Here is a 26,051-nt window from a genome sequence, read left to right as displayed (position 1 = left end):
CAGTTACAACAAAAGACGGTAACTCAAGAGTGATGTGATAGCTTGGCACGTCATCCAAGCATCCACCGAGCTGACGCACAAACCTCTTACTGTAATAACACTTTAAATAGCATTCAATAGAAGTTTATCTATGATTTGAGAGCGTCATTCAATATCCACACAAAATTCCTTTAAAATCTGTATGAGACTCAATGGTAGCTTTTCTATAAAAATGATTTGGGATTCGGTGCTCTGAAGTGCTGCCCATCCTAAAGTTAGAATCAGGAGGATGTGTTTTGTGCTGTCATGACGTGTGAAGCGTTGGAGGGCGTAGGATGGGGATGATGCTCAGGCTATCAAGGATAAGTGGAGCAAGAAGCATGACCGGAATATAAGTCGGAAGTTTACATACACTTAGGTTGGAGTCATTAAAACAGTCAGTTAGGACATCTAGTAATTTTTCCAAAAATCGTTTACAGAAAGATGATTTCACTTATATCTCACTGTATCACAATTTCAGTGGGTTAAAAGTTTACATACACTAAGATGACTGTGCCTTTAAACAGCTTGGAAAATTCCAGAAAATTATGTCATGGCTTTAGAAGCTTCTGATAGGCTAATTGACGTCATTTGAGTCAATTGGAAGTGTACCTGTGGATGTATTTCAAGGCCTACCTTCAAACTCAGTGCCTCTTTGCTTTACATCATGGGAAAATCAAAAGAAATCAGCCAAGACCTCAGAAGAAAAATCGTAGACCTTCACAAGTCTGGTTCATCCTTGGGAGCAATTTCCAAATGCCTGAAGGTACCACGTTCATCTGTACAAACAATAGTCCGCAAGTATAAAGACCATGGGACCACGCAGCCATCATACCGCTCAGGAAGGAGACTCATTCTGTCTCCTTGAGATGAATGTACTTTGGTGCGAAAAGTGCAAATCAATTCCAGAACAACAGCAAAGGACCTTGTGAAGATGCTGGATGAAACAGGTACAAAAGTATCTATATCCACAGTAAAACGAGTCCTATATCGACATAACCTGAAAGGCTGCTCAGCAAGGAAGAAGCCACTGCTCCAAAACCGCCATAAAAAAAACCCGACCACGGTTTGCAACTGCACACGGGGACTTTTTGGAGAAATATCCTCAGGTCTGATGAAACAAAAATAGAACTGTTTGTCCATAATGACCATCGTTATGTTTGGAGGAAAAAGGTGTATGCTTTTGCAAGCCGAAGAACATCATCTCAACCGGGAAGCGCGAGGGTGGCAGCATCATGTTGTGGGGGTGCTTTGCTGCAGGAGTCTGGTGCACTTCACAAAATAGATGGCATCATGAGGGGGGGAAATTATGTGGATATATTGAAGCAACATCTCAAGACATCAGTCAGGAAGTTAAACTCTTTTGGGATAGGGGGCAGCATTTTCACTTTTGGATGAATAGCATGCCCAGAGTGAACTGCCTCCTACTCTGTCCCAGATGCTAATATATGCATATTATTATTAGTATTGGACAGAAAACACGCTGAAGTTTCTAAAACAGTTTGAATGATGTCTGTGAGTATAACAGAACTCATATGGCAGGTGAAAACCTGAGAAAAATCCAACCAGGAAGTGGGAAATCTGAGGTTTGCAGTTTTCAAAGCTTGGCCTACCGAATACACAGTGTCTATGGAGTCAAGTTGCACTTCCTACGGCTTCCAATAGATATCAACCGTCTTTAGAAACTTGTTTCAGGCTTCTGCCATAAAGGAGGGGCTCATGAGACCTGTTTGAGTCAGTGATATGGCAGAGTGTCTCAGGCTCGTGACGCGCACTCCCGACAGAGTTAGCCCTCGTTCCATTGCTTTTCTTCAGACAAAGGAATTCTGCAGTTGGAACGTTATTGATGTTTTATGTTAAAAACATCCTAAAGATTGATTCCATACATTGTTTGACTTGTTTCTACGACCTGTAACGGAACTTTTAGAGTTTTTGTCTGGACGAAGTGCTCGCTCCTCATGAAGATGGATTACTGGGCTGAACACGCTAACAACAAGTGGCTATTTGGACATAAATGATGGACTTTATGGAAGAAATCAGTCATTTATTGTCGAACTGGGATTCCTGGGAGTGCCTTCTGATGAAGATCATCAAAGGTAAGTGAATATATATAGTAACTTCTGTTGACTCCAAAATGGCAGATATTTCTCTGGCTGGATTGGGCTCTGAGCGCCGTTCTCAGATTATGCTTTTTCCGTAAAGTTTTTAAAAAATCTGACACAGCGGTTGCATTAAGGAGAAGTCTATCCTTAATTCTGTGAATAACAATTGTATCTTTTATCAATGTTTATTATGAGTATTTCTGCAAAATCACCGGATGTTTTGGAATCAAAACATTACTGCACGTAACGCGCCAATGTAAACTGAGATTTTTGGATATAAATATGCACATTATCGAACAAAACATACATGTGTTGTGTAACATGATGTCCTATGAGTGTCATCTGATGAAGATAATCAAAGGTTAGTGATTAATTGTATCTATATTTCTGCTTTTTGTGACTCCTCTCTTTGGCTGAAAAAATGTTTTTTTGACTTACATAATCACATGTTGTGCTTTTGCTGTAAAGCATTTTTTAAATCGGACATTATGGGTAGATTAACAAGAAGTTTATCTTTCATTTGCTGTATTGGACTTGTTAATGTGTGAAAGTTACATATTTCAAAAAAATATTTTTGAATTTCGTGCGCTGCCTTTTCAGCGGAATGTTGTCGAAAGGTTCAAGCTTGGTCGCAAATGGGTCTCCTAAATGAACAATGATATACTTCCAAAGTTGTGGCAAAATGGCTTAAGGACAACAAAATCAATGTATTGGAGTGGCCTTCACAAAGCCCTGACTTCCATCCTATAGAAAATTTGTGGGCAGAACTGAAAAAGCGTATGCGAAGAGAAGCTTGTGGAAGGCTACCCGAAAAGTTTGACCCAAGTTAAACAATTTCAAAGGCAATACTAACAAATACTAATTGAGTATATGTAAACCTCTGATCCACTGGGAATGTGATGAAAGAAATATAAGCTGAAATAAATCATTCTCTCTACTATTTTTCTGACATTTCACATTCTTAAAGTAAAGTGGTGATCCTAACTGACCTAAAACAGGGACTGTTTATATATATGTGTATATATTATTTAAAAAAATGTTTTTTTTATTAATCTGAACAATAACTGATCTTTCTGTTCATTGGAAATACTTCATATTTTCCCCACATTGCAGTTGAGGGTGTTAGAGTAGCATGAAAACACATTCAGAAAACATCTAGGAGAGAAAGAAAGGATGAGATCTAATCAATGAGAGATCTAATGAGATCTAATCAATTCCTATCACATTTCTCTTTTGGTGGTGTGGGTGACTGAAAAAAATATATAATTTGATTGACAGTAAAACATAAAAGAGAGAGGAGGAAAACAAAGAGATGCCCTGACCTCCAGGGGGCCCCATTGAATTTGTTTGTCACTCTCACTCAGATATCATACATAGTAAGATGTTATAAGTCATTGCAAAATATGTAGAATTGGAGGAAATTAGCTTTAAAACTGCAACAATTTCTCAACACCCCATGAAAAAATGTGTAGAATTGCAGGAAATGTGCTATAAAACTGCATAAAAGAATGTGTTCTGTCAAGCAAACTCATTTGTTTACTTTTTGTTAATAAAATATGTTTTCTGTTAACAGATCCTTCTGTAAGTATTAAATGACAGTTTTTAATCTCGGTCCTGAGTTAATGTAATTGTATAGCTACTAGGCTATGTGTTTGTAGATGGTTGTTTTTGCTGTTCTCCAAATAGCATTTTAGAGTTTTAAATTGCATAGAAATGAAGCAAATGAAGTTCAACTTTCTTAACCCAAACCCCTTCCCCCAATACGGACCTCACTAGAACTCAGACCCTGGTTATGGCCTTGTGCTTGTGTACATGCGTGTGTTACTGTGTGTGTGCAGCGTGTGTGTGTGTGCGTGTGTTTAAGTGGGTGTGTGCGTGCGTGCTTGTGGCAATTAATGGAGGTTTTTAAAATAATAAACACATTTTTCAACCAGACGTTGTCCCCAAGTGAGACAATTCTGTCGATATTGACAACCCAGTCATCATAATCATCACGTACACTTGTCTTGGATCTGCGCCAGGTCTCTTCAGCCAGGTCTCCAGAGTGAGGTTGTTAATTCGTTTGAGAGGGGGAAATTTGTAATTAATTTCCACCACTATTGACATTTTTTAAAAAGCAATCATTTTTTAACGCATGAATTAATATAGTTTAAAATGGGCGATGACAGCTTGCGGTGACGCGTCTGTCCGCGCACATTTTCAGAATCGTGATTTGGAGACTTACGTTCAATGGAGCGCATCTTGTGATGTGCCCTCCCCATCTTGTGATGTGCCCTCCCCACCCAGTATTGTGCGCAGAATTATAAAAATCGCGCCCTAGAGTGGGTACCCTATGCAGAACGCACAGCAGCAGAAAGACGCCAGAGGACAACTTCTATCCAAACTATAATTTAAACCCTCAAGTCAATGTAAGTAGCATAACTCTATTACATCTATAGACACGATTTAAACAAGATTAGATATTGATTTCTTAACCTTTTTATCTAATGTACCTGCCGGTTTTATAGGGTTTTTCTATACAGCTTGTAGCCTATCTACTAATTGCATTGCCTTCACTGAAACTGACATTTTTAAACAATTAATCTGAGGAAGTCAATACATAGATATCAATTTAATTTGAAACAACAAATATAGATAAACATGAGGCATCCAGTTGATGTAGACTACGGTTTGTGGTGTAGTAGTAGGGAACAGACAAAATTATCGTCTTGAACATACACAACTTCTAAAAGTTTTTCCCAGGTAAACTAACTTTGATAAGACTGCGTAGCCTAAGCAATTCAGACCCTGATATTTTTCTTGATTTGTAAACATTAAAGATGCATCCTAACTTGGGTACCTGGCTGGGCGCAGTGACGCTCCTCGTCTGGACCTTCATATGCATCGGGACCCTTGCGGAAGGCTACCCGGTCAAACCCGAAAATCCCGGCGAAGATGCGCCCGCGGAGGAACTGGCCAAGTATTACTCCGCTCTCAGACATTACATCAACCTCATCACAAGGCAGAGGTGAGTGCTGTGATCCGGGTGTGATACATTGCTGATTTAATTAAAGGGCTGAAGTTCGGATTTGTGATTATCCAATTGAAATATCTGATTAGTGAGCCACAGGCTATTGATTCATAATGACATTATCATATGATAACGTATATGTTAGCACCTTTAATACAAACGAATGGGCTACAGCCCCAAATGAGCACTTAAAAGAAACAACAATACAAATTGTGCAGGTAGGCTAATCAAATGAATAATATCAGACTATAGATGACTGTACCATAGGCTAAACCTTTCAATGACTAGCGTTACTAACTAACTAACTCATTATATGGAGTGGGACACTATGAACTCAGCTACTAGTAGCTAAAATTACACTTTGTTTTTTAGCTTAATATTTGTGTTATTACTGGCTCTAGTCCAAATACCAACTAATCCAATCATTCAGGTGGCTAAAATAATAAAGATGAGTCACATTAACTTTTCACTAATTACTCTGTGTGTTGTCTATATGAAAGAACGTCTTTATTTCAACAGCTGCACCCCCCTGATTCTTAATTAGCAACATCCCTCACAGCTCTTTACAGATGAAGCCAGTCACCCTGCATCCACTCACACTCTGTTCACTAACCTCAGTGTAAAATTAGTTTTCTGGTACATTTATTTGCTGGTGTGCCCATGGCTACAATAATTTAAATGTCCAGATTTAATTGTGAATGTGTTTCTTCTGTTAGAGTGTTGGTGTTAAGAGTGGAAAAGGGTCCTAACCAATAGGGCTTATCTTCAGAGGAGCAGACTTGACAACCAACAAAACAGTCCTCTATTTTTATACAGAAGGGCTTTCAGGACAAGTCTTTATTTTAACAGACATATATTCTTATTGACTCTAGAACAGTTGGGATAAATTATCTTATGGGGGCAGCACACATGGTCTAGTTCCTGAAGTTAAGTCTCTCTCTCTCTCTCTCTCTCTCTCTCTCTCTCTCTCTCTCTCTCTCTCTCTCTCTCTCTCTCTCTCTCTCTCTCTCTCTCTCTCTCTCTCTCTCTCTCTCTCTCTCTCTCTCTTTCTCTCTCCAGGTATGGGAAGAGGTCCAGCCCTGACACACTGGACACACTGATCTCAGAATTGCTGCTGAAGGAGAGCACAGACACGCTCCCACAGTCCAGGTAGTGTGTGTGTGCGTGTGACTGGTCCAGGACTCATATTGATAAAGTGTCTCAGAGTAGGAGTGCAGGTTCCCTCTGTCGGACTGATCCTAGATCAGCACTCCTACTCTGAGACGCAGTATAAATAGGTGCCCTGGTCCTCTGGTCTCAACAGAAGAAAGTACTGTGGTAGTTTGGACATAATTGTTATTTGATACTTTATATATTTTGTCTCTTCCCAGATATGATGAACCATCGTTGTGGTAATAGTGTCTGTCCCGGCCCAACACCCGGGCTCATCGTCGCGGCAACAAGCAACTGATCTCACCAACATGGCCGCCTCACCATGGCCGATGTCCCATCCTAACAACCCCAATGGGTTTCATGAGTATGCATCCCCCTCTCTCCCCATCCTCCATCCAGAGGCCAGATAACTGTTCAGGGTCTTATGAAAGTCGTTATCTGTGCATTGTTATTCTAAATCAGGGGAGAGAATTATTGATTGTATGGTCAAAACTGTGCTATTAAATATGAATTATATAACGGATCTACTTATCTTCTGTAGTTATACACTTATTTGAAATGAGTCATTAGCCAAGAGCATAAATGAAGGTTCCTTCTGGCAATGTACATTATACCGGGGAGATTGTACGTCTTTAAATACATGTGTATGCGGACTCTCACATCACAACACATTTTTGCAATCCCCGGAGAGCTTAGAATCATTGAACTAAACTATTTTCAGGGCAATGGCAATTTGGTGGCTAAGGGCGCACTCTTGTGGTTGATATGTTTTACTGCATTGAACAAAATATGGCGTTTCCAGGCCTGAAGTCCGAGTAGCTACAGTGTAGGTAGTCTCCCTGTAGAAAGCATTACGCTTCTTTCACATAGGTGTTAATGCAAAAAAGTTATACAAAATATTATACTATAACGTGGGACATTTGTAATAAACCGTCAATTGCAATGGAATAACCTTGTTAACACTTTGTCATATTACCCAACATCGAGTCATCATCGAATTATTGTCATGCCAACAAGTGTAGAATGTGAATGAATAGAATGAGTATACTGCTATTGGAGGAATATAGACATAAAATAGGACAAGGTAAGGGAGATAGAGGAGAGAGCAGATAAAATGTTGTGCATTTTGATTACTGAATGTTCCTGATTAATATGCTTGTTGTTATGGTGAACACTGACCTAATAAATAACCCACCCATTTTCAAATATCAGTTTAAGTGCAAATTACCATCTAATAACAAATAGGTCCTTATGTTATTCTATAGCCTGTCATATTTGGCACACAATGTTCATTCAACACTGCAGGCTATTTGTACAGCCAGTCTCAAATGGTGCATAGAAAGCAAATTCCTAATCCTGTCCTCTAATTCCCAGTTAATCCCACACAATGTATAATTCCCACCCAAATTTAATTAAATTAACTAAGCACGCCATTGTCTACTTTAATGGTCCACAGTTGCCTACTCATAAAATCGAAGCTCTTTTACGTAGCCTTTTTCACACATGTCAAATAATACATAGGCAAGGCTATAATATCAATACCACCAAGGGCTCTCTATTCCCATGAATAAAGAATGGGTTGAGTAAAAAAAAATCACAATATAACTTTCAATTACAATATCATTCGTGTTATGAATTGTTACACTGTATCCCATCGTTGGACATAGGAGATGGACCTCCCGATAGATCTCGGCTATGATTCGTCCATTTCTGGTATAGGTCATCAGTAGGGGCGCGGTCTAATGATTTGATTGGCATCGTGTATACACGTCTAGTAAGCAGTGGGACCAGGACAGCTGAGGGGTTTGAATTTCCAACTGGGACAGCCACCGCTAATTTACACACACGATTACCGGTAAGTCAGAATGGGCGATTGAAGTCAATTCTACAGAGAAACTATATGTGAAAGGAAAAGGGGACTTTTTGGTCTCCAAGATGGATTTAGAACCTAAGGAAGAAGTCAAACCTTGTGTGCTGTCCGTGATGCGTGTGTGGCTGTGGGACCTTTATTTGGAATGGTTTACTGCTTGTCCAATGTGATTGCCTTGCTCATACGCTGAGTGCTTGTTTTCGAATCGGATTCTGTTGACTATGGGAAAGGCCTAAACTATGATGATAATACTCTCCAAACGTGCAGGCTACAATGCCTTGGATGGTTAACAAAAATGGCCGCATGTGTGTGATGAGTTTTATGTTATTTGGTAACAATTGACAGCAAAAACGGACCCATAATTTGGAACGCGTGTGGAGGAACACTCGTCGGCCCATTAATTATTTCCTGGGTATCAGTCTATTTCTTATCGCGGTAAAGGGATCTGTGCCTGAATTTATCGCGCCGCTGATAGGATGTGCGCGCGCGAGGAAGTGTCATGCAGCAGGAATCCCCACTATCCCAGAAGCACCGCACCAGCAGAGAACAGGGAAGTGGTGTAGAATGTTCCAAGGCCCCGACACGATTTGATAGGCAGAGTGAAAATACCATTGTTTGTTGAACAACTACCAGGTTTAGTTTATTTGCGCTGAGCTGGTGAATGGACGTGGATCGGGTCTGGTATAGCTGTAGCAGCGTCTGGTCGGAAGGCAGAGGGCAGCAGACGCATGCTATTGATTTTGCCTTCAGATTTGTCTGAGTAGAGTGTAGAATGCCGTCTAATGTCACTACTTAGATGAACTCTTAATCCTGACCATCTGAATTTGATAATCTTAGTAATTATAAAAGGTTTAGATTGATTTTTTTTCGTACTTTTTGGTTATGGTGACGCTGGGTTGGCTTTATTCCCAGAGCCTCTTGCGTATTTTTCTGGCTGGGTTTAGAAGTGGAGGTGATTAGGGGGGAAACCCCTGTAAATATGCAAGGGTGGATCCTTGGGGGTGGAATTGAGGCTAATCTTAGGGCAAAAGAGGGTGCAACTCAATATTAGGAAGGTGTTCCTAATGTTTTGTACACTGTGTTTATCTGCAGTAATAGTGGAATGAAAGTGTAGTTTCACAGTATTACTTACCAGCCAATGTTGTGATTGGCTTTGATATTCGCATATTGGTTTCTCTCACCGGAGCATCAAAATGTGAAAACTGTAGAACTAGTAGAAATCGCGCTAGATTTCCAGTCACAAAGTCAGAACAGTTTCAGTTTATGATTTAACAAGCACTGAATAGTGTAGGGAATCATTATTCCATCTTTGCTGTGAAATACATGTTCAATACCCAATAATATAGTATTTACAGCTGTTTGAAGCTGGTGGACCTTTCAGTTTTGGTCCACGCTTCAAACAGATGTAAAAACTATACATATTTTTAAGATATGCCATAGCGATTTTAGATCGTACAATAATTCCCTACACTATTATTGTTTTCTCGCATAAACTGAAATTGAGCGAAAAGTGTAGAATTTTAGCAACCCAGGAAATGACAGTGATTTCCACTAGATAGCACAGCCACAAAGTCAGAACATTTTGACAACAGATGCCCTCCAGCAGGAGAAATCAATTGGCGAATATCACAGCCAATCACAACACTGGCTGGTAAGTAATACTGTGAAATACTATCATTCCACTATTAGCACCAGATATATTATTGACATTTTCTGAAATTACATTCCAACATCAACCTTTAACATCATGGAGCTACTCCAATTCATCAGGGCATCTACAAGGTGTGGAAAGCATTCCACAGGGATGCTGGCCCATGCTGACTCCAATGCTTCCCACAGTTGTGTCAAGTTGTCAGGATGTCCGTTGGGAGGTGGACCATTCTTGATACACACGGGAAACTGTTGAGTGTGAAAAACCCAGCAGCGTTGCAGTTCTTCACACTCAAACAAGTGTGCCTGGCACCTACTATGATACCCTGTTCAAAGGCACTTAAATATTTTGTCTTGCCCATTTACCCTCTGAATGGCACACATACACAATCCATGTCTCAGTTGTCTCAAGGCCTAAAAACCCTTCTTTAATCTGTCTCCTCCTCTTTGTCTACACTGATTGAAGTGGATTTAACAAGTGACATCAATAAGGGATGATAACTTTCACCTGGAGTCACCTGGCCAGTCTATGTCATGGAAAGAGCAGGTGTCCTTAATGTTTTGTACACTATGGATATTATTATGTATTATGGATATTTTCTGAAATACAAAAATACAAATAAATATCCTATGTGTTGCACCTTTAATGTAGGCTTAGGTCACGGTTGAAATGAATGCATCTTTCTTTCCTTCCTTGGGTGATATTGCATTCAACTGGATTGGTGGAAAGCTAGTCAAGGAAGGAATGAGGGTTGGAATCAGCCCATTTTAATATGACAACCCTTATTCCATGCACGAAAGCGGAGTATTTGGATTTGTACTGGCTAGCGTACAATCTAGATTTTGTTTAGTTTATGTGCCTACTGCACTGCTGCATACATTAAAGGAGGAAAGCAGCAGTCTCCTGCTGTTCCTGAGAATGAATGTGACGATCGTCTGAAGAAGTAGACCAAAGTGCAGCGTGGTAAGTGTCCACGCTGAACACCAAACAAAAACAACAAAAGGAATAACGAACATCACGTTCTGCCAGCTTCACAGTGCTAACAAAAAACAAGAACCCATAACGTAGGTGGGAAAACAGGCTACCTAAGTATGATTCCCTATCAGAGACAACGACAGACAGCTGCCTCTGATTGGGAACCACACTCCGCCAAAACCAAAGAAATACAAAACATAGAATGCCCACCCCACATCACACCTTGACCTCACCAAATAGAGAAATAAAACGTCTCTCTAAGGTCAGGCGTGGACTCCCGGCCGCAAACCTGAACCTATAGGGGAGGGTCCGGGTGGGCATCTACCCTTGGCGGCGGCTCCAGTTCGTGGTGTAGCCCTTGACTCCGCCTCTGGCTCCCCCCACCTCGGTGGCGCCTCTGGTGCGGGGACCCTCGTCGCAGGCCTCGGACTGGGGACTGTCGCCAGAGGCTCCGGACAGAGGACCGTCGCCGGAGGTTCCGGACTAAGGACCATTGCTGGAGGCTCCGGACTGGGGACCGTCGCTGGAGGCCCCGGACTGGGGACTGTCGCCGGAGGCCCCGGACTGGGGACTGTCGCCGGAGGCTCCGGACAGAGGACCGTCGCCGGAGGTTCCGGACTAAGGACCGTTGCTGGAGGCTCCGGACTGGAGACCGTCGCTGGAGGCGCCGGACTGGGGACCGTTGCTCGCGGCTCCAGTCTGGGGACCCTCGCTGCAGGCTCCGGGCCATGGATCCTTACTGCAGGCACCGTGCCATGGATCATCACTGGAGGCTTCGTGCCATGGATCCTTACTGCAGGCTCCGTGCCATGGATCCTTACTGCAGGCTCCGTGCCATGGATCATCACTGGAGGCTTCGTGCCATGGATCATCACTGGAGGCTTCGTGCCATGGATCATCACTGGAGGCTTCGTGCCATGGATCCTTACTGCAGGCTCCGTGCCATGGATCCTCACTGAAATAAAACGTCTCTCTAAGGTCAGGGCGTGACAATGAATCACCCAAGCAGAGCCAGAGAGACCAACATGACCTATGGCCAGTGGTGGAAAAAGTACCCAATTTTAATACTTGAGTTAAAGTAAAGATACCTTAATAGAAAATGACTCAAGTAACAGTTAAAGTCACCCAGTAAAATAATACTTGAGTAAAAGTCAATAAGTATTTGGTTTTAGATATACTCAACTATCAAAAGTAATTTAAAAAAATGTTTAAGGATTGCCAGCGGCACACTCCAACGCTCAGAAATAATTTATAAACAAAGCACTTGTGTTAAGTGAGGCTGGCGAAAGACAGTAGTTGTTAGAGGAGAGAGAGGCTGGAGGAAGACAGTAGTTGGTAGAGGAGAGAGGCCAGAGAAAGACAGTCGTTGGTAGAGGAGAGAGGCTGGAGGAAGACAGTAGTTGGTAGAGGAGAGAGGCCAGAGAAAGACAGTAGTTGTTAGAGGAGAGAGAGGCTGGAGGAAGACAGTAGTTGGTAGAGGAGAGAGGCCAGAGAAAGACAGTAGTTGGTAGAGGAGAGAGGCTGGAGAAAGGCAGCAGTTGGTAGAGGAGAGAGGCTGGAGGATGACAGCAGATGGTAGAGGAGAGAGGCTGGAGGATGACAGCAGATGGTAGAGGAGAGAGGCTGGAGGATGACAGCAGTTGGTAGAGGAGAGAGGCTGGAGGATGACAGCAGTTGGTAGAGGAGAGAGGCCGGAGAAAGACAGTTGTTGGTAGAGGAGAGAGGCTGGATGATGACAGCAGTTGGTAGAGGAGAGAGGCTGGAGGATGACAGCAGTTGGTAGAGGAGAGAGGCTGGAGGATGACAGCAGTTGGTAGAGGAGAGAGGCTGGAGGATGACAGCAGTTGGTAGAGGAGAGAGACTGGAGGAAGACAGCAGTTGGTAGAGGAGAGAGGCTGGAGGATGACAGTTGTTGATAGAGGAGAGAGGCTGGAGGAAGACAGTAGTTGGTAGAGGAAAGAGGCTGGAGGATGACAGCAGTTGGTAGAGGAGAGAGGCTGGAGGAAAACAGTTGTTGGTAGAGGAGAGAGGCTGGAGGAAGACAGTTGTTGGTAGAGGAGAGAGGCTGGAGGTTGACAGCAGTTGGTAGAGGAGAGAGGCTGGAGGAAGACAGTTGTTTGTAGAGGAGAGAGGCTGGAGGATGACAGCAGTTGGTAGAGGAGAGAGGCTGGAGGAAGACAGTTGTTGGTAGAGGAGAGAGACTGGAGGAAGACAGTAGTTGGTAGAGGAGAGAGACTGGAGGAAGACAGTTGTTGGTAGAGGAGAGAGACTGGAGGAAGACAGTAGTTGGTAGAGGAGAGAGGCTGGAGGATGACAGCAGTTGGTAGAGGAGAGAGGCTGGAGGATGACAGCAGTTGGTAGAGGAGAGAGACTGGAGGAAGACAGCAGTTGGTAGAGGAGGGAGGCTGGAGGATGACAGCAGTTGGTAGAGGAGAGAGGCTGGAGGATGACAGCAGTTGGTAGAGGAGAGAGGCTGGAGGATGACAGCAGTTGGTAGAGGAGGGAGGCTGGAGGAAGACAGTAGTTGGTAGAGGAGAGAGGCTGGAGGTTGACAGCAGTTGGTAGAGGAGAGAGGCCGGAGGAAGACAGTTGTTTGTAGAGAAGAGAGGCTGGAGGATGACAGCAGTTGGTAGAGGAGAGAGACTGGAGGAAGACAGTTGTTGGTAGAGGAGAGAGACTGGAGGAAGACAGTAGTTGGTAGAGGAGAGAGGCTGGAGGATGACAGCAGTTGGTAGAGGAGAGAGGCTGGAGGATGACAGCAGTTGGTAGAGGAGAGAGACTGGAGGAAGACAGCAGTTGGTAGAGGAGGGAGGCTGGAGGATGACAGCAGTTGGTAGAGGAGAGAGGCTGGAGGATGACAGCAGTTGGTAGAGGAGAGAGGCTGGAGGATGACAGCAGTTGGTAGAGGAGGGAGGCTGGAGGAATACAGTAGTTGGTAGAGGAGAGAGGCTGGAGGATGACAGCGGTTGGTAGAGGAGAGAGGCTGGAGGAAGACAGTAGTTGGTAGAGGAGAGAGGCTGGAGGATGACAGCAGTTGGTAGAGGAGAGAGGCTGGAGGATGACAGTTGTTGATAGAGGAGAGAGGCTGGAGGAAGACAGTTGTTGGTAGAAGGGAGAGGCTGGAGGTTGACAGCAGTTGGTAGAGGAGAGAGGCTGGAGGAAGACAGTTGTTGGTAGAGGAGAGAGGCTGGAGGATGACAGCAGTTGGTAGAGGAGAGAGGCTGGAGGATGACAGTTGTTGATAGAGGAGAGAGGCTGGAGGAAGACAGTTGTTGGTAGAGGAGAGAGGCTGGAGGAAGACAGTTGTTGGTAGAGGAGAAAGGCTGGAGGAAGACAGTTGTTGGTAGAGGAGAGAGGCTGGAGGAAGACAGTTGTTGGTAGAGGGAGAGGCTGGAGGAATGACAGATGTTGGTAGAGGAGAGAGGCTGGAGGAAGACAGTTGTTGGTAGAGGAGAGAGGCTGAAGGATGACAGCAGTTGGTAGAGGAGAGAGGCTGGAGGATGACAGTTGTTGATAGTGTAGAGAGGCTGGAGGAAGACAGTTGTTGGTAGAGGAGAGAGGCTGGAGGATGACAGCAGTTGGTAGAGGAGAGAGGCTGGAGGATGACAGTTGTTGATAGAGGAGAGAGGCTGGAGGATGACAGCAGTTGGTAGAGGAGAGAGGCTGGAGGATGACAGTTGTTGATAGAGGAGAGAGGCTGGAGGATGACAGTTGTTGATAGAGGAGAGAGGCTGGAGGAAGACAGTTGTTGGTAGAGGAGAAAGGCTGGAGGAAGACAGTTGTTGGTAGAGGAGAGAGGCTGGAGGAAGACAGTTGTTGGTAGAGGGGAGAGGCTGGAGGTTGACAGCAGTTGGTAGAGGAGAGAGGCTGGAGGAAGACAGTTGTTGGTAGAGGAGAGAGGCTGGAGGATGACAGCAGTTGGTAGGGGAGAGAGGCTGGAGGATGACAGTTGTTGATAGAGGAGAGAGGCTGGAGGAAGACAGTTGTTGGTAGAGGAGAGAGGCTGGAGGATGACAGCAGTTGGTAGAGGAGAGAGGCTGGAGGATGACAGTTGTTGATAGAGGAGAGAGGCTGGAGGATGACAGCAGTTGGTAGAGGAGAGAGGCTGGAGGATGACAGTTGTTGATAGAGGAGAGAGGCTGGAGGAAGACAGTTGTTGGTAGAGGAGAGAGGCTGGAGGATGACAGCAGTTGGTAGAGGAGAGAGGCTGGAGGATGACAGTTGTTGATAGAGGAGAGAGGCTGGAGGAAGACAGTTGTTGGTAGAGGAGAAAGGCTGGAGGTTGACAGCAGTTGGTAGAGGAGAGAGGCTGGAGGAAGACAGTTGTTGGTAGAGGAGAGAGGCTGGAGGTTGACAGCAGTTGGTAGAGGAGAGAGGCTGGAGGAAGACAGTTGTTGGTAGAGGAGAGAGGCTGGAGGATGACAGCAGTTGGTAGAGGAGAGAGGCTGGAGGAAGACAGTTGTTGGTAGAGGAGAAAGACTGGAGGAAGACAGTTGTTGGTAGAGGAGAGAGGCTGGAGGAAGACAGTTGTTGGTAGAGGAGAGAGGCTGGAGGATGACAGCAGTTGGTAGAGGAGAGAGGCTGGAGGATGACAGTTGTTGATAGAGGAGAGAGGCTGGAGGAAGACAGTTGTTGGTAGAGGAGAAAGGCTGGAGGTTGACAGCAGTCGGTAGAGGAGAGAGGCTGGAGGAAGACAGTTGTTGGTAGAGGAGAGAGGCTGGAGGTTGACAGCAGTTGGTAGAGGAGAGTGGCTGGAGGATGACAGTTGTTGATAGAGGAGAGAGGCTGGAGGAAGACAGTTGTTGGTAGAGGAGAAAGGCTGGAGGTTGACAGCAGTTGGTAGAGGAGAGAGGCTGGAGGAAGACAGTTGTTGGTAGAGGAGAGAGGCTGGAGGTTGACAGCAGTTGGTAGAGGAGAGAGGCTGGAGGAAGACAGTTGTTGGTAGAGGAGAAAGGCTGGAGGAAGACAGTTGTTGGTAGAGGAGAGAGGCTGGAGGAAGACAGTTGTTGGTAGAGGAGAGAGGCTGGAGGAAGACAGTTGTTGGTAGAGGAGAGAGGCTGGAGGAAGACAGTTGTTGGTAGAGGAGAGAGGCTGGAGGAAGACAGTTGTTGGTAGAGGAGAGAGGCTGGAGGAAGACAGTTGTTGGTAGAGGAGAGAGGCTGGAGGATGACAGCAGTTGGTAGAGGAGAGAGACTGGAGGAAGACAGTTGTTGGTAGAGGAGAGAGGCTGGAGGATGACAGCAGTTGGTAGAGGGGAAAGGCTGGAGGATGACAGCTGTTGGTAGAGGAGAGAGGCTGGAGGATGACAGTTGTTTATAGAGGAGAGAGGCTGGAGGAAGACAGTTGTTGGTAGAGGAGAAAGGCTGGAGGTTGACAGCAGTTGGTAGAGGAGAGAGGCTGTAGGAAGACAGTTGTTGGTAGAGGAGAGAGGCTGGAGGTTGACAGCAGTTGGTAGAGGAGAGAGGCTGGAGGAAGACAGTTGTTGGTAGAAGAGAGAGGCTGGAGGATGACAGCAGTTGGTAGAGGAGAGAGGCTGGAGGAAGACAGTTGTTGGTAGGAGGAGGAAGACTGGAGAGGAGAGACAGTTGTTGGTTGGTAGAGGAGGAGAGAGGCTGGAGGAAGACAGTTGTTGGTAGAGGAGAGAGGCTGGAGGATGACAGTTGTTGGTAGAGGAGAGAGGCTGGAGGAAGACAGTTGTTGGTAGAGGAGAGAGGCTGGAGGAAGACAGTTGTTGGTAGAGGAGAGAGGCTGGAGGAAGACAGTTGTTGGTAGAGGAGAGAGGCTGGAGGAAGACAGTTGTTGGTAGAGGAGAGAGGCTGAGGATGACAGCAGTTGGTAGAGGAGAGTGACAGCTGGAGGATGACAGTTGTTGGTAGAGGAGAGAGGCTGGAGGATGACAGCAGTTGGTAGAGGAGAAAGGCTGGAGGATGACAGCAGTTGGTAGAGGAGAGAGGCTGGAGGATGACAGTTGTTGGTAGAGGAGAGAGGCTGGAGGAAGACAGTAGTTGGTAGAGGAGAGAGGCTGGAGGAAGACAGTTGTTGGTAGAGGAGAAAGGCTGGAGGAAGACAGTTGTTGGTAGAGGAGAGAGGCTGGAGGAAGACAGTTGTTGGTAGAGGAGAAAGGCTGGAGGAAGACAGTTGTTGGTAGAGGAGAGAGGCTGGAGGAAGACAGTTGTTGGTAGAGGAGAGAGGCTGGAGGAAGACAGTTGTTGGTAGAGGAGAGAGGCTGGAGGATGACAGTTGTTGATATAGTAGAGAAACTGGAGAAAGACAGTGTCATGTAACACGATGAGTTACTGTATATCATGAGATTTGGGCTGCCGAGTGGTGCAGCGTCTAAGGCACTGCATCTCCGTGCTAGAGGCGTCACTACAGACTCAGGTTTGATTCCAGGCTGTATAAAAACAGCATTGATTGTGGATTCCCATCGGGCGGCGCACAATTTGCCCAGCATTGTCCGAGTTAAGGTTAGGCCGGCATAAGCCTTCATTGTAAATTTGAATCTGTTCTTAACTGTCTTGCCTAGTTAAATGAAGGTTAAATAAATAAGAACATTTTACTGGCAATGCAAGCCGATCACTGGATATTACAATCCTACTTCCTGGGCACAGTTTTTAATGAGCAGCACGTTAATTTCACCGCCCTCCTTCATATCGGCCTTCTCTCCATTGAATACACTCAATCCGTCCGTCACTTTAGTGCTAATTGGCCCATTACAGGAGAGAGAAAGATAGAATGAGAGCAAGAGCGAGGCTTACTGGCCGGTTTCATTACGTAATACAGATTACAATAAGGCCCTGCACGCTGATCGGGAGTGAAAGAAATCCCCTGGAAGAATGTTAATGGCAGCAAAGCCACTAGGGCAATTCTTCCTCCTCATCGAATCATCCACACCACTGGGCCCCTCCAGGGTCTGTCTCTCTACGGCCGAGGTAAAGGAGGACAGGACGGAGTGAAGGAAAGGAAAGCATGGAGAGAGAGAACACTTAAAGAAGTGGAGAAAAAAAGAGGAGGAAGGGAAGCTGAGAGAGAGAGAGAGAGAGAGAGAGAACAAAGAGGTGGACGAGAGAGGACAAAATAAGTGGACAAGAGAGGAAGGAGAGAGATGACTAAAGATGAGGACAAGAGGGAAAGGGCATAGAGTAAGCTCTTAGAAGAGGAGAAGAGACGAGATGAGGAGAGAGCACACTAAGTTCTTAAGAGAGGAGAAGAAAGGGGTGAACTCACACTGAGAGAGCAGACACAGGAGAGAGAGAAGCTGTTCACTTTTGGGACTTAAAAGACGTGAGGATGAGAGAAAAGGGGCCCTGAAGGTGAGAAGAGCAAGGAGAGAGGCAGCTGCATACACACACAAACAAATCCATCCTTTTGAGCACAGAGAGTACACAAAGCAGTATCAGAGAGTACACAAAGCAGTATCAGAGAGTACACAAAGCAGTATCAGAGAGTACACAAAGCAGTATCAGAGAGTACACAAAGCAGTATCAGAGAGTACACAAAGCAGTATCAGAGAGTACACAAAGCAGTATCAGAGAGTACACAAAGCAGTATCAGAGAGTACACAAAGCAGTATCAGAGAGTACAGAAAGCAGTATCAGAGAGTACACAAAGCAGTATCAGAGAGTACACAAAGCAGTATCAGAGAGTACACAAAGCAGTATCAGAGAGTACACAAAGCAGTATCAGAGAGTACACAAAGCAGTATCAGAGAGTACACAAAGCAGTATCAGAGAGTACACAAAGCAGTATCAGAGAGTACACAAAGCAGTATCAGAGAGTACACAAAGCAGTATCAGAGAGTACAGAAAGCAGTATCAGAGAGTACACAAAGCAGTATCAGAGAGTACACAAAGCAGTATCAGAGAGTACACAAAGCAGTATCAGAGAGTACACAAAGCAGTATCAGAGAGTACACAAAGCAGTATCAGAGAGTACACAAAGCAGTATCAGAGAGTACACAAAGCAGTATCACACAAAGCAGTATCAGAGAGTACACAAAGCAGTATCAGAGAGTACACAAAGCAGTATCAGAGAGTACACAAAGCAGTATCAGAGAGTACACAAAGCAGTATCAGAGAGTACACAAAGCAGTATCAGAGAGTACAGAAAGCAGTATCAGAGAGTACACAAAGCAGTATCAGAGAGTACACAAAGCAGTATCAGAGAGTACACAAAGCAGTATCAGAGAGTACACAAAGCAGTATCAGAGAGTACACAAAGCAGTATCAGAGAGTACACAAAGCAGTATCAGAGAGTACACAAAGCAGTATCAGAGAGTACACAAAGCAGTATCAGAGAGTACACAAAGCAGTATCAGAGAGTACACAAAGCTGTATCAGAGAGTACACAAAGCTGTATCAGAGAGTACACAAAGCAGTATCAGAGAGTACACAAAGCAGTATCAGAGAGTACACAAAGCAGTATCAGAGAGTACACAAAGCTGTATCAGAGAGTACACAATCAGAGAGTACACAAAGCAGTATCAGAGAGTACACAAAGCAGTATCAGAGAGTACACAAAGCTGTATCAGAGAGTACAGAAAGCAGTATCAGGGAGTACACAAAGCAGTATCAGAGAGTAGTATCAGAGAGTACACAAAGCTGTATCAGAGAGTACACAAAGCAGTATCAGAGAGTACACAACGCAGTATCAGAGAGTACACAAAGCTGTATCAGAGAGTACACAAAGCTGTATCAGGGAGTACACAAAGCAGTATCAGAGAGTACACAAAGCAGTATCAGAGAGTACACAAAGCTGTATCAGAGAGTACAGAAAGCAGTATCAGAGAGTACAGAAAGCAGTATCAGAGAGTACACAAAGCTATATCAGAGAGTACACAAAGCCGTATCAGAGAGTACACAAAGCTGTATCAGAGAGTACACAAAGCTATATCAGAGAGTACACAAAGCAGTATCAGAGAGTACAGAAAGCTGTATCAGAGAGTACACAAAGCTATATCAGAGAGTACACAAAGCAGTATCAGAGAGTACACAAAGCTGTATCAGAGAGTACACAAAGCTATATCAGAGAGTACACAAAGCAGTATCAGAGAGTACACAAAGCAGTATCAGAGAGTACACAAAGCAGTATCAGAGAGTACACAAAGCAGTATCAGAGAGTACAGAAAGCAGTATCAGAGAGTACAGAAAGCTGTATCAGAGAGTACAGAAAGCAGTATCAGAGAGTACAGAAAGCAGTATCAGAGAGTACACAAAGCAGTATCAGAGAGTACACAAAGCAGTATCAGAGAGTACACAAAGCTGTATCAGAGAGTACACAAAGCAGTATCAGAGAGTACACAAAGCAGTATCAGAGAGTACACAAAGCAGTATCAGAGAGTACAGAAAGCAGTATCAGAGAGTACAGAAAGCAGTATCAGAGAGTACAGAAAGCAGTATCAGAGAGTACAGAAAGCAGTATCAGAGAGTACAGAAAGCTGTATCAGAGAGTACAGAAAGCAGTATCAGAGAGTACAGAAAGCAGTATCAGAGAGTACACAAAGCAGTATCAGAGAGTACACAAAGCAGTATCAGAGAGTACACAAAGCAGTATCAGAGAGTACACAAAGCAGTATCAGAGAGTACAGAAAGCAGTATCAGAGAGTACAGAAAGCAGTATCAGAGAGTACACAAAGCAGTATCAGAGAGTACACAAAGCAGTATCAGAGAGTACACAAAGCAGTATCAGAGAGTACAGAAAGCAGTATCAGAGAGTACACAAAGCAGTATCAGAGAGTACAGAAAGCTGTATCAGAGAGTACACAAAGCAGTATCAGAGAGTACACAAAGCAGTATCAGAGAGTACACAAAGCAGTATCAGAGAGTACAGAGTAGTACACAAAGCTGTATCAGAGAGTACACAAAGCAGTATCAGAGAGTACACAAAGCTGTATCAGAGAGTACACAAAGCAGTATCAGAGAGTACACAAAGCAGTATCAGAGAGTACACAAAGAGTATCAGAGAGTACACAAAGCAGTATCAGAGAGTACACAAAGCTGTATCAGAGTACACAAAGCAGTATAGGGAGTACAGAGTAGAGAATACACAAAGCAGTATCAGAGAGTACAGAAAGCAGTATCAGAGAGTACACAAAGCAGTATCAGAGAGTACACAAAGCAGTATCAGAGAATACACAAAGCAGTATCAGAGAGTACACAAAGCAGTATCAGAGAGTACACAAAGCAGTATCAGAGAGTACACAAAGCAGTATCAGGGAGATACAAAGATGGCTGGTCAGGGACGGGTGTGAACCAACAACCAACCAGAGCCCTCCCCTTGCCCCTGGTTGCCATGCAACCAGATGACGGACAGCTCGTGATGGAGGGATTATGAAGGTTCAGAGTGTCTGTTTTTGTGTAAACCGCCACAGCAGATCATCTCTGTGTTATGCATTCAGGAGTGTGTGTGTGTATGTCCACACGGTATTAAAAGCACAGAGAATCGTTCAAAAATAGCACTTTTTGTGACCTCTGGTGATCCCTATGAATGTCACAAACTGATCTCCATTGAAGTGTTTTGATTCTCAGTTTCTGTGAATGCTCTATTCATTCATATTCTCTATTCGCACGCACGCACGCACGCACGCACGCACGCACGCACACACACACACACACACACACACACACACACACACACACACACACACACACACAGCATTTTAAGGCAACATCCGTTCATGTACGTACAAACAAACACATAAACAAGTGAGAGGGACTTTTTTCTCTCCATCTACCAGGCGCAAGGAAGCAGAGAGGACTGACTAATAGCCGTCACTCTGGGTTTTTCTCAGTCAATTGAGAATCACAAAGGAGGCCAGTAACCCGGATTGCCTTGGAGCCACAATGTCCTCCCGAGCAGGGCTGGCTGCTAGGACTCCTGGGGTAGCGCGGAGCAATTAGTGAACTTTGCTGCAACATCGCTACAATAGCCTGTACACTCAGAGACTGTTATTCAATTCTATCAGAGCTTGCTCTGGACAGTGGGGTATGCCACGTGTGTTGGTTGGTGTGTGTTGTGGAGAGAGGAGGATTTGGTTGAGGGGCTGCTAGTTTAGCCAATCTCTAATGACTCCTCTACAACCATCCCAACCCTAAACCACCCCCACCCCCCCCACACACACACACCGAGCAGCCGCTGCCACAAGCCCCAGGTCAGACTGTGTGACTCTAGATAAGAGGATTACACTGCCAGAAACAAGATGGCCATCTTGAAGATTAATAATAATATTCATTAGAACAACAACAACCATCACATTTATCCAATCATCAGTACATTGATTTCTGTCACTTAACAGATGCTCTTATCCAGTGACTTTTAATCATACTTCACTACAATCTCAAATATAATTTAACCAAAAATGCCCTCTCATTTGATTCTGATTGTTTGTTTTGGACACATAATTACATCCTGACCACAGCTTATCACAACACACACACACACACACACACACACACACACACACACACACACACACACACACACACACACACACACACACACACACACACACACACACACACACACACACACACACACAGTTTATCACAACCCCCAGCACACAGTTTATCACAACCCCAGCACACACACACACGCAGCTTATCACAACCCCAGCACACACACACACACACACAGCTTATCACAACCCCCAGCACACACACACACATGCAGTTTATCACACACCCCCACACACACACACGCACACACCCCCACACACACACACACAGCTTATCACAACCCCCAGCACACACACACAGTTTATCACAACCCCCAGCACACACACACACAGCTTATCACAACCCCAGCACACACACACACACAGTTTATCACAACCCCCAGCACACACACACGCAGCTTATCACAACCCCCAGCACACACACAGCTTATCGCAACCCTCGGCACACACACACACGGTTTATCACAACCCACACACACACACACGGTTTATCACAACCCACACACACACACACACACACACACACACACACACACACACACACACACACACACACACACACACACACACACACACACACACACACACACACACACACACAGTTTATCACAACCCCCAGCCCTTAACGAGCCGCATCTTTATTTATTTCTATTTTTATTTAACCTTTATTTAACTAGGCAAGTCAGTTATGAACAAATTCATATTTACAATGACAGGCTACCAAAAGGCAAACCGCCTCCCACGGAGACGGAGGCTGTGATTAAAAATAAATAAAAAATATAGGACAAAACACACATCACGACAAGAGAGACAAGACTACATAAAGAGAGACCTAAGACAACAGCATAGCAAGGCAGCAACACATGACAACACAGCATGGTAGCAACACAACATGACAACAACGTGGTAGCAACACAACATGACAACAACGTGGTAGCAACACATTTACATTTAAGTACATTACATTTAAGTCATTTAGCAGACGCTCTTATCCAGAGCGACTTACAAATTGGTGCATTCACCTTACGACATCCAGTGGAACAGCCACTTTACAATAGTGCAACACAACATGGTAGCAACACAAAACATGGTACAAACATTATTGGACACAGTCAACAGCACAGAGGTCAAGAAGGTAGAGACAACAATACATCACACAAAGCAGCCACAACTGTCAGTAAGAGTGGCCATGATTGAGTCTTTGAATGTAGAGATTTAGATAAAACTGTTCAGTTTGAGTGTTTGTTGCAGCTCGTTCCAGTCGCTAGCTGCAGCGAACTGAAAAGACGAGCTACCCAGGAATGTGTGTGCTTTGGGACCTTTAACAGAATGTGACTTGCAGAACGGGTGTTGTATGTGGAGGATAATGAGGCTGTTGCAGTTTTTTACAATCACTTTAGCACTCATTTCGGAACCTTGCTGTAATTTTTCAAAACTCTAGACACAAAACTCACAACCAATGATCAAAATGCAATTTTTTTTCCAATTGCTTGGATACAAGACACATAAAGTTAATAATTTGTTCATTGAACTAAAATCACCTGTTCAAAATGACACAACATAACATCAAAGTATTACCATTTCAAAATGCAATTCACACATTACATCTGAGATGACTGTCTATTCATTTCATTACAATGATCTAACTATCAGTTGATACAACTGCTCAACATGATAAGTAACTGTTGCATTACTCTTAATGTATAGTTTTGTGGAAACTGACAAACAATATTCCATGTTTAGATCATGAAAGTTTCAGGATAACGAGATCCATTGACACCAATTACCGTGGAACATGAACCAATTGGACTATATTATCTATGGATGTAATATTTCATCATCATTCTTTATCACTGTCTCTATGGTCCCATGTACTACTTTTCCAGACCATGTTTTCAGATTTGACATTCATTAGGTACACCTCTCTAGTACTGGGTAGGACCCCCTTTTCCATCCACAACAGCCTGAATTATTCACGGTGGTGTACGTTAAGATATGCCCTTCTTCACACCACTGTTTTAAACAGCTGTTATTTGAGCTTTTGTGGCCTTTCTGTTAGCTTGAATGAGTCTGGACATTCTCCTCTGACCTCTCTCATTAACAAGGTGTTTTTGCCCACAGAACTGCCGCTCACTGAATGTGTTTTGTTTATCGCACCGTTCTCTGTAAACTCTAGAGACTGTAGTGCGTAGAAATCCCAGGAAGGCAGCTGTTTCTGAGATGCAGTGATATTTTTTCTGAGATGCTGGAATCACCATGTGTTCATCAACAATCATACCACGGTCAAAATTGCTTAGATTACTCATCTTGCCCATTCTGATGTTTGGTTGAACAACATCTAAAGCTCTCTACTCTATATACTCTATATATTGAGTTGCAGGCAGCCACATGATTCACTGTTTGAATGTAACTGTCTTTGATGAGCTAAATCAGGTCTGTAGAGCTGATGACATGACCTACGTCACTGTGTGGGATAATGTCAGGTTCCACCATGCTCAGAATGGTGCAAGCATGGTTTCAGGCCCATCCACAATTTACCACCTTGTACTTACCCCCATACTCTCCTTTCCTTAACCCGACCTTAACCCGATTGAGGATTTGTTCTCCACATGGAAGTGGAAGGTATATGATAGGCGCCCTCACGAACAAGGCACCCTTCTCCAGGCCATGGATGACACATGCAATGACATCACGGCAGACCAGCGTCAAGCCTGGATTCGCTATGCCCGAAGATTCTTCCCAAGATGTTTGGCTAATGAAAACAACATGAACCTGTGGCCAAATCCACAAACAGGGTTGATGGAAAATAGAAGTACAGTAATCAATCTTTTGTTTTGCTCTTTACAGTAAGCCAGGTGAGGAACACTGCAGTGATGTTTTACAGAAAGCCAGGTGAGGAACACTGCAGTGATGTTTTACAGTAAGCCAGGTGAGGAACACTGCAGTGACGTTTTACAGTAAGCCAGGTGAGGAACACTGCAGTGATGTTTTATAGTAAGCCAGGTGAGGAACACTGCAGTTATATTTTACAGTAAGCCAGGTGAGGAACACTGCAGTGATGTTTTACAGTAAGCCAGGTGAGGAACTGCAGTGATGTTTTACAGTAAGCCACGTGAGGAACACTCCAGTGATATTTTACAGTAAGCCAGGTGAGGAACACTGCAGTGATGTTTTACAGTAAGCCAGGTGAGGAACACTGCAGTGATGTTTTACAGAAAGCCAGGTGAGGAACACTGCAGTGATATTTTACAGTAAGCCAGGTGAGGAACACTGCAGTGATGTTTTACAGTAAGCCAGGTGAGGAACTGCAGTGATGTTTTACAGTAAGCCACGTGAGGAACACTGCAGTGATACAGAAGAGGACTGGCCACCCCTCATAGCTTTTCTAGGGAGTTTTTCCTAGCCACCGTGCTTCTACACCGGCATTGCTTGATGTTTGGGGTTTTAGGCTGGGTTTCTGTACAGCACTGGGATATCAGCAGATGTAAGAAGGGCTATATACATACATTTGATTTACTACTTTTCCCTTATATAGTGCACTACTTTTCCCTTATATAGTGCACTACTTTTCCCTTATATAGTGCACTACTTTTCCATTATATAGCGTACTACTTTTCCCTTATATAGTGCACTACTTTTCCCTTATATAGTGTACTACTTTTCCCTTATATAGTGCACTACTTTTCCCTTATATAGTGCACTACTTTTCCATTATATAGCGTACTACTTTTCCCTTATATAGTGCACTACTTTTCCCTTATATAGTGCACTACTTTTCCCTTATATAGTGCACTACTTTTCCCATTTATAGTGCACTACCT

The 26,051-nt window shown here is 44.2% G+C and overlaps 2 protein-coding genes across 8 annotated transcripts in view; both read left to right on the top strand.

The window, feature by feature from the left end:
• Positions 1-4,396: 4,396 nt before the first annotated feature.
• On the top strand, positions 4,397-6,805 carry LOC118374016 (pro-neuropeptide Y-like). The gene is made up of 4 exons (XM_035760352.2): positions 4,397-4,528; positions 4,940-5,127; positions 6,190-6,279; positions 6,501-6,805. The coding sequence occupies exons 2-4, from the start codon at positions 4,940-4,942 to the stop codon at positions 6,523-6,525; spliced, it is 303 nt and encodes a 100-aa protein (XP_035616245.2). The 5' UTR covers positions 4,397-4,528; the 3' UTR covers positions 6,526-6,805.
• Positions 6,806-8,016: 1,211 nt separating this feature from the next.
• Positions 8,017-26,051, top strand: part of LOC118397636 (protein PALS2-like) — a 57,421-nt gene continuing 39,386 nt past the window's right edge. For 4 of the 7 annotated variants that reach the window (XM_052469834.1, XM_052469825.1, XM_052469822.1 and 1 more), the window contains exon 1: positions 8,051-8,137. The gene's annotated coding sequence lies outside the window, so the exon portion shown is untranslated. Of the gene's footprint in view, positions 8,138-26,051 lie in introns of all 7 variants that reach the window. The other 3 variants (XM_052469842.1, XM_052469841.1, XM_052469826.1) reach the window with 2 other exon arrangements.

This window comes from Oncorhynchus keta, chromosome 19 (genome assembly GCF_023373465.1).
Source record: "Oncorhynchus keta strain PuntledgeMale-10-30-2019 chromosome 19, Oket_V2, whole genome shotgun sequence".
NCBI lineage: Eukaryota > Metazoa > Chordata > Actinopteri > Salmoniformes > Salmonidae > Oncorhynchus > Oncorhynchus keta.
This window is presented reverse-complemented; position numbering and strand designations above follow the sequence as displayed.

Bases quoted from the DNA above. Each gene is read 5' to 3' on its own strand.
- LOC118374016 (XM_035760352.2), top strand. From the start codon at position 4,940: ATGCATCCTAACTTGGGTACCTGGCTGGGCGCAGTGACGCTCCTCGTC. The intron at 5,128-6,189 runs GTGAGTGCTGTG...TTCTCTCTCCAG, and splicing joins AACCTCATCACAAGGCAGAG to GTATGGGAAGAGGTCCAGCC. The intron at 6,280-6,500 runs GTAGTGTGTGTG...GTCTCTTCCCAG, and splicing joins GACACGCTCCCACAGTCCAG to ATATGATGAACCATCGTTGT.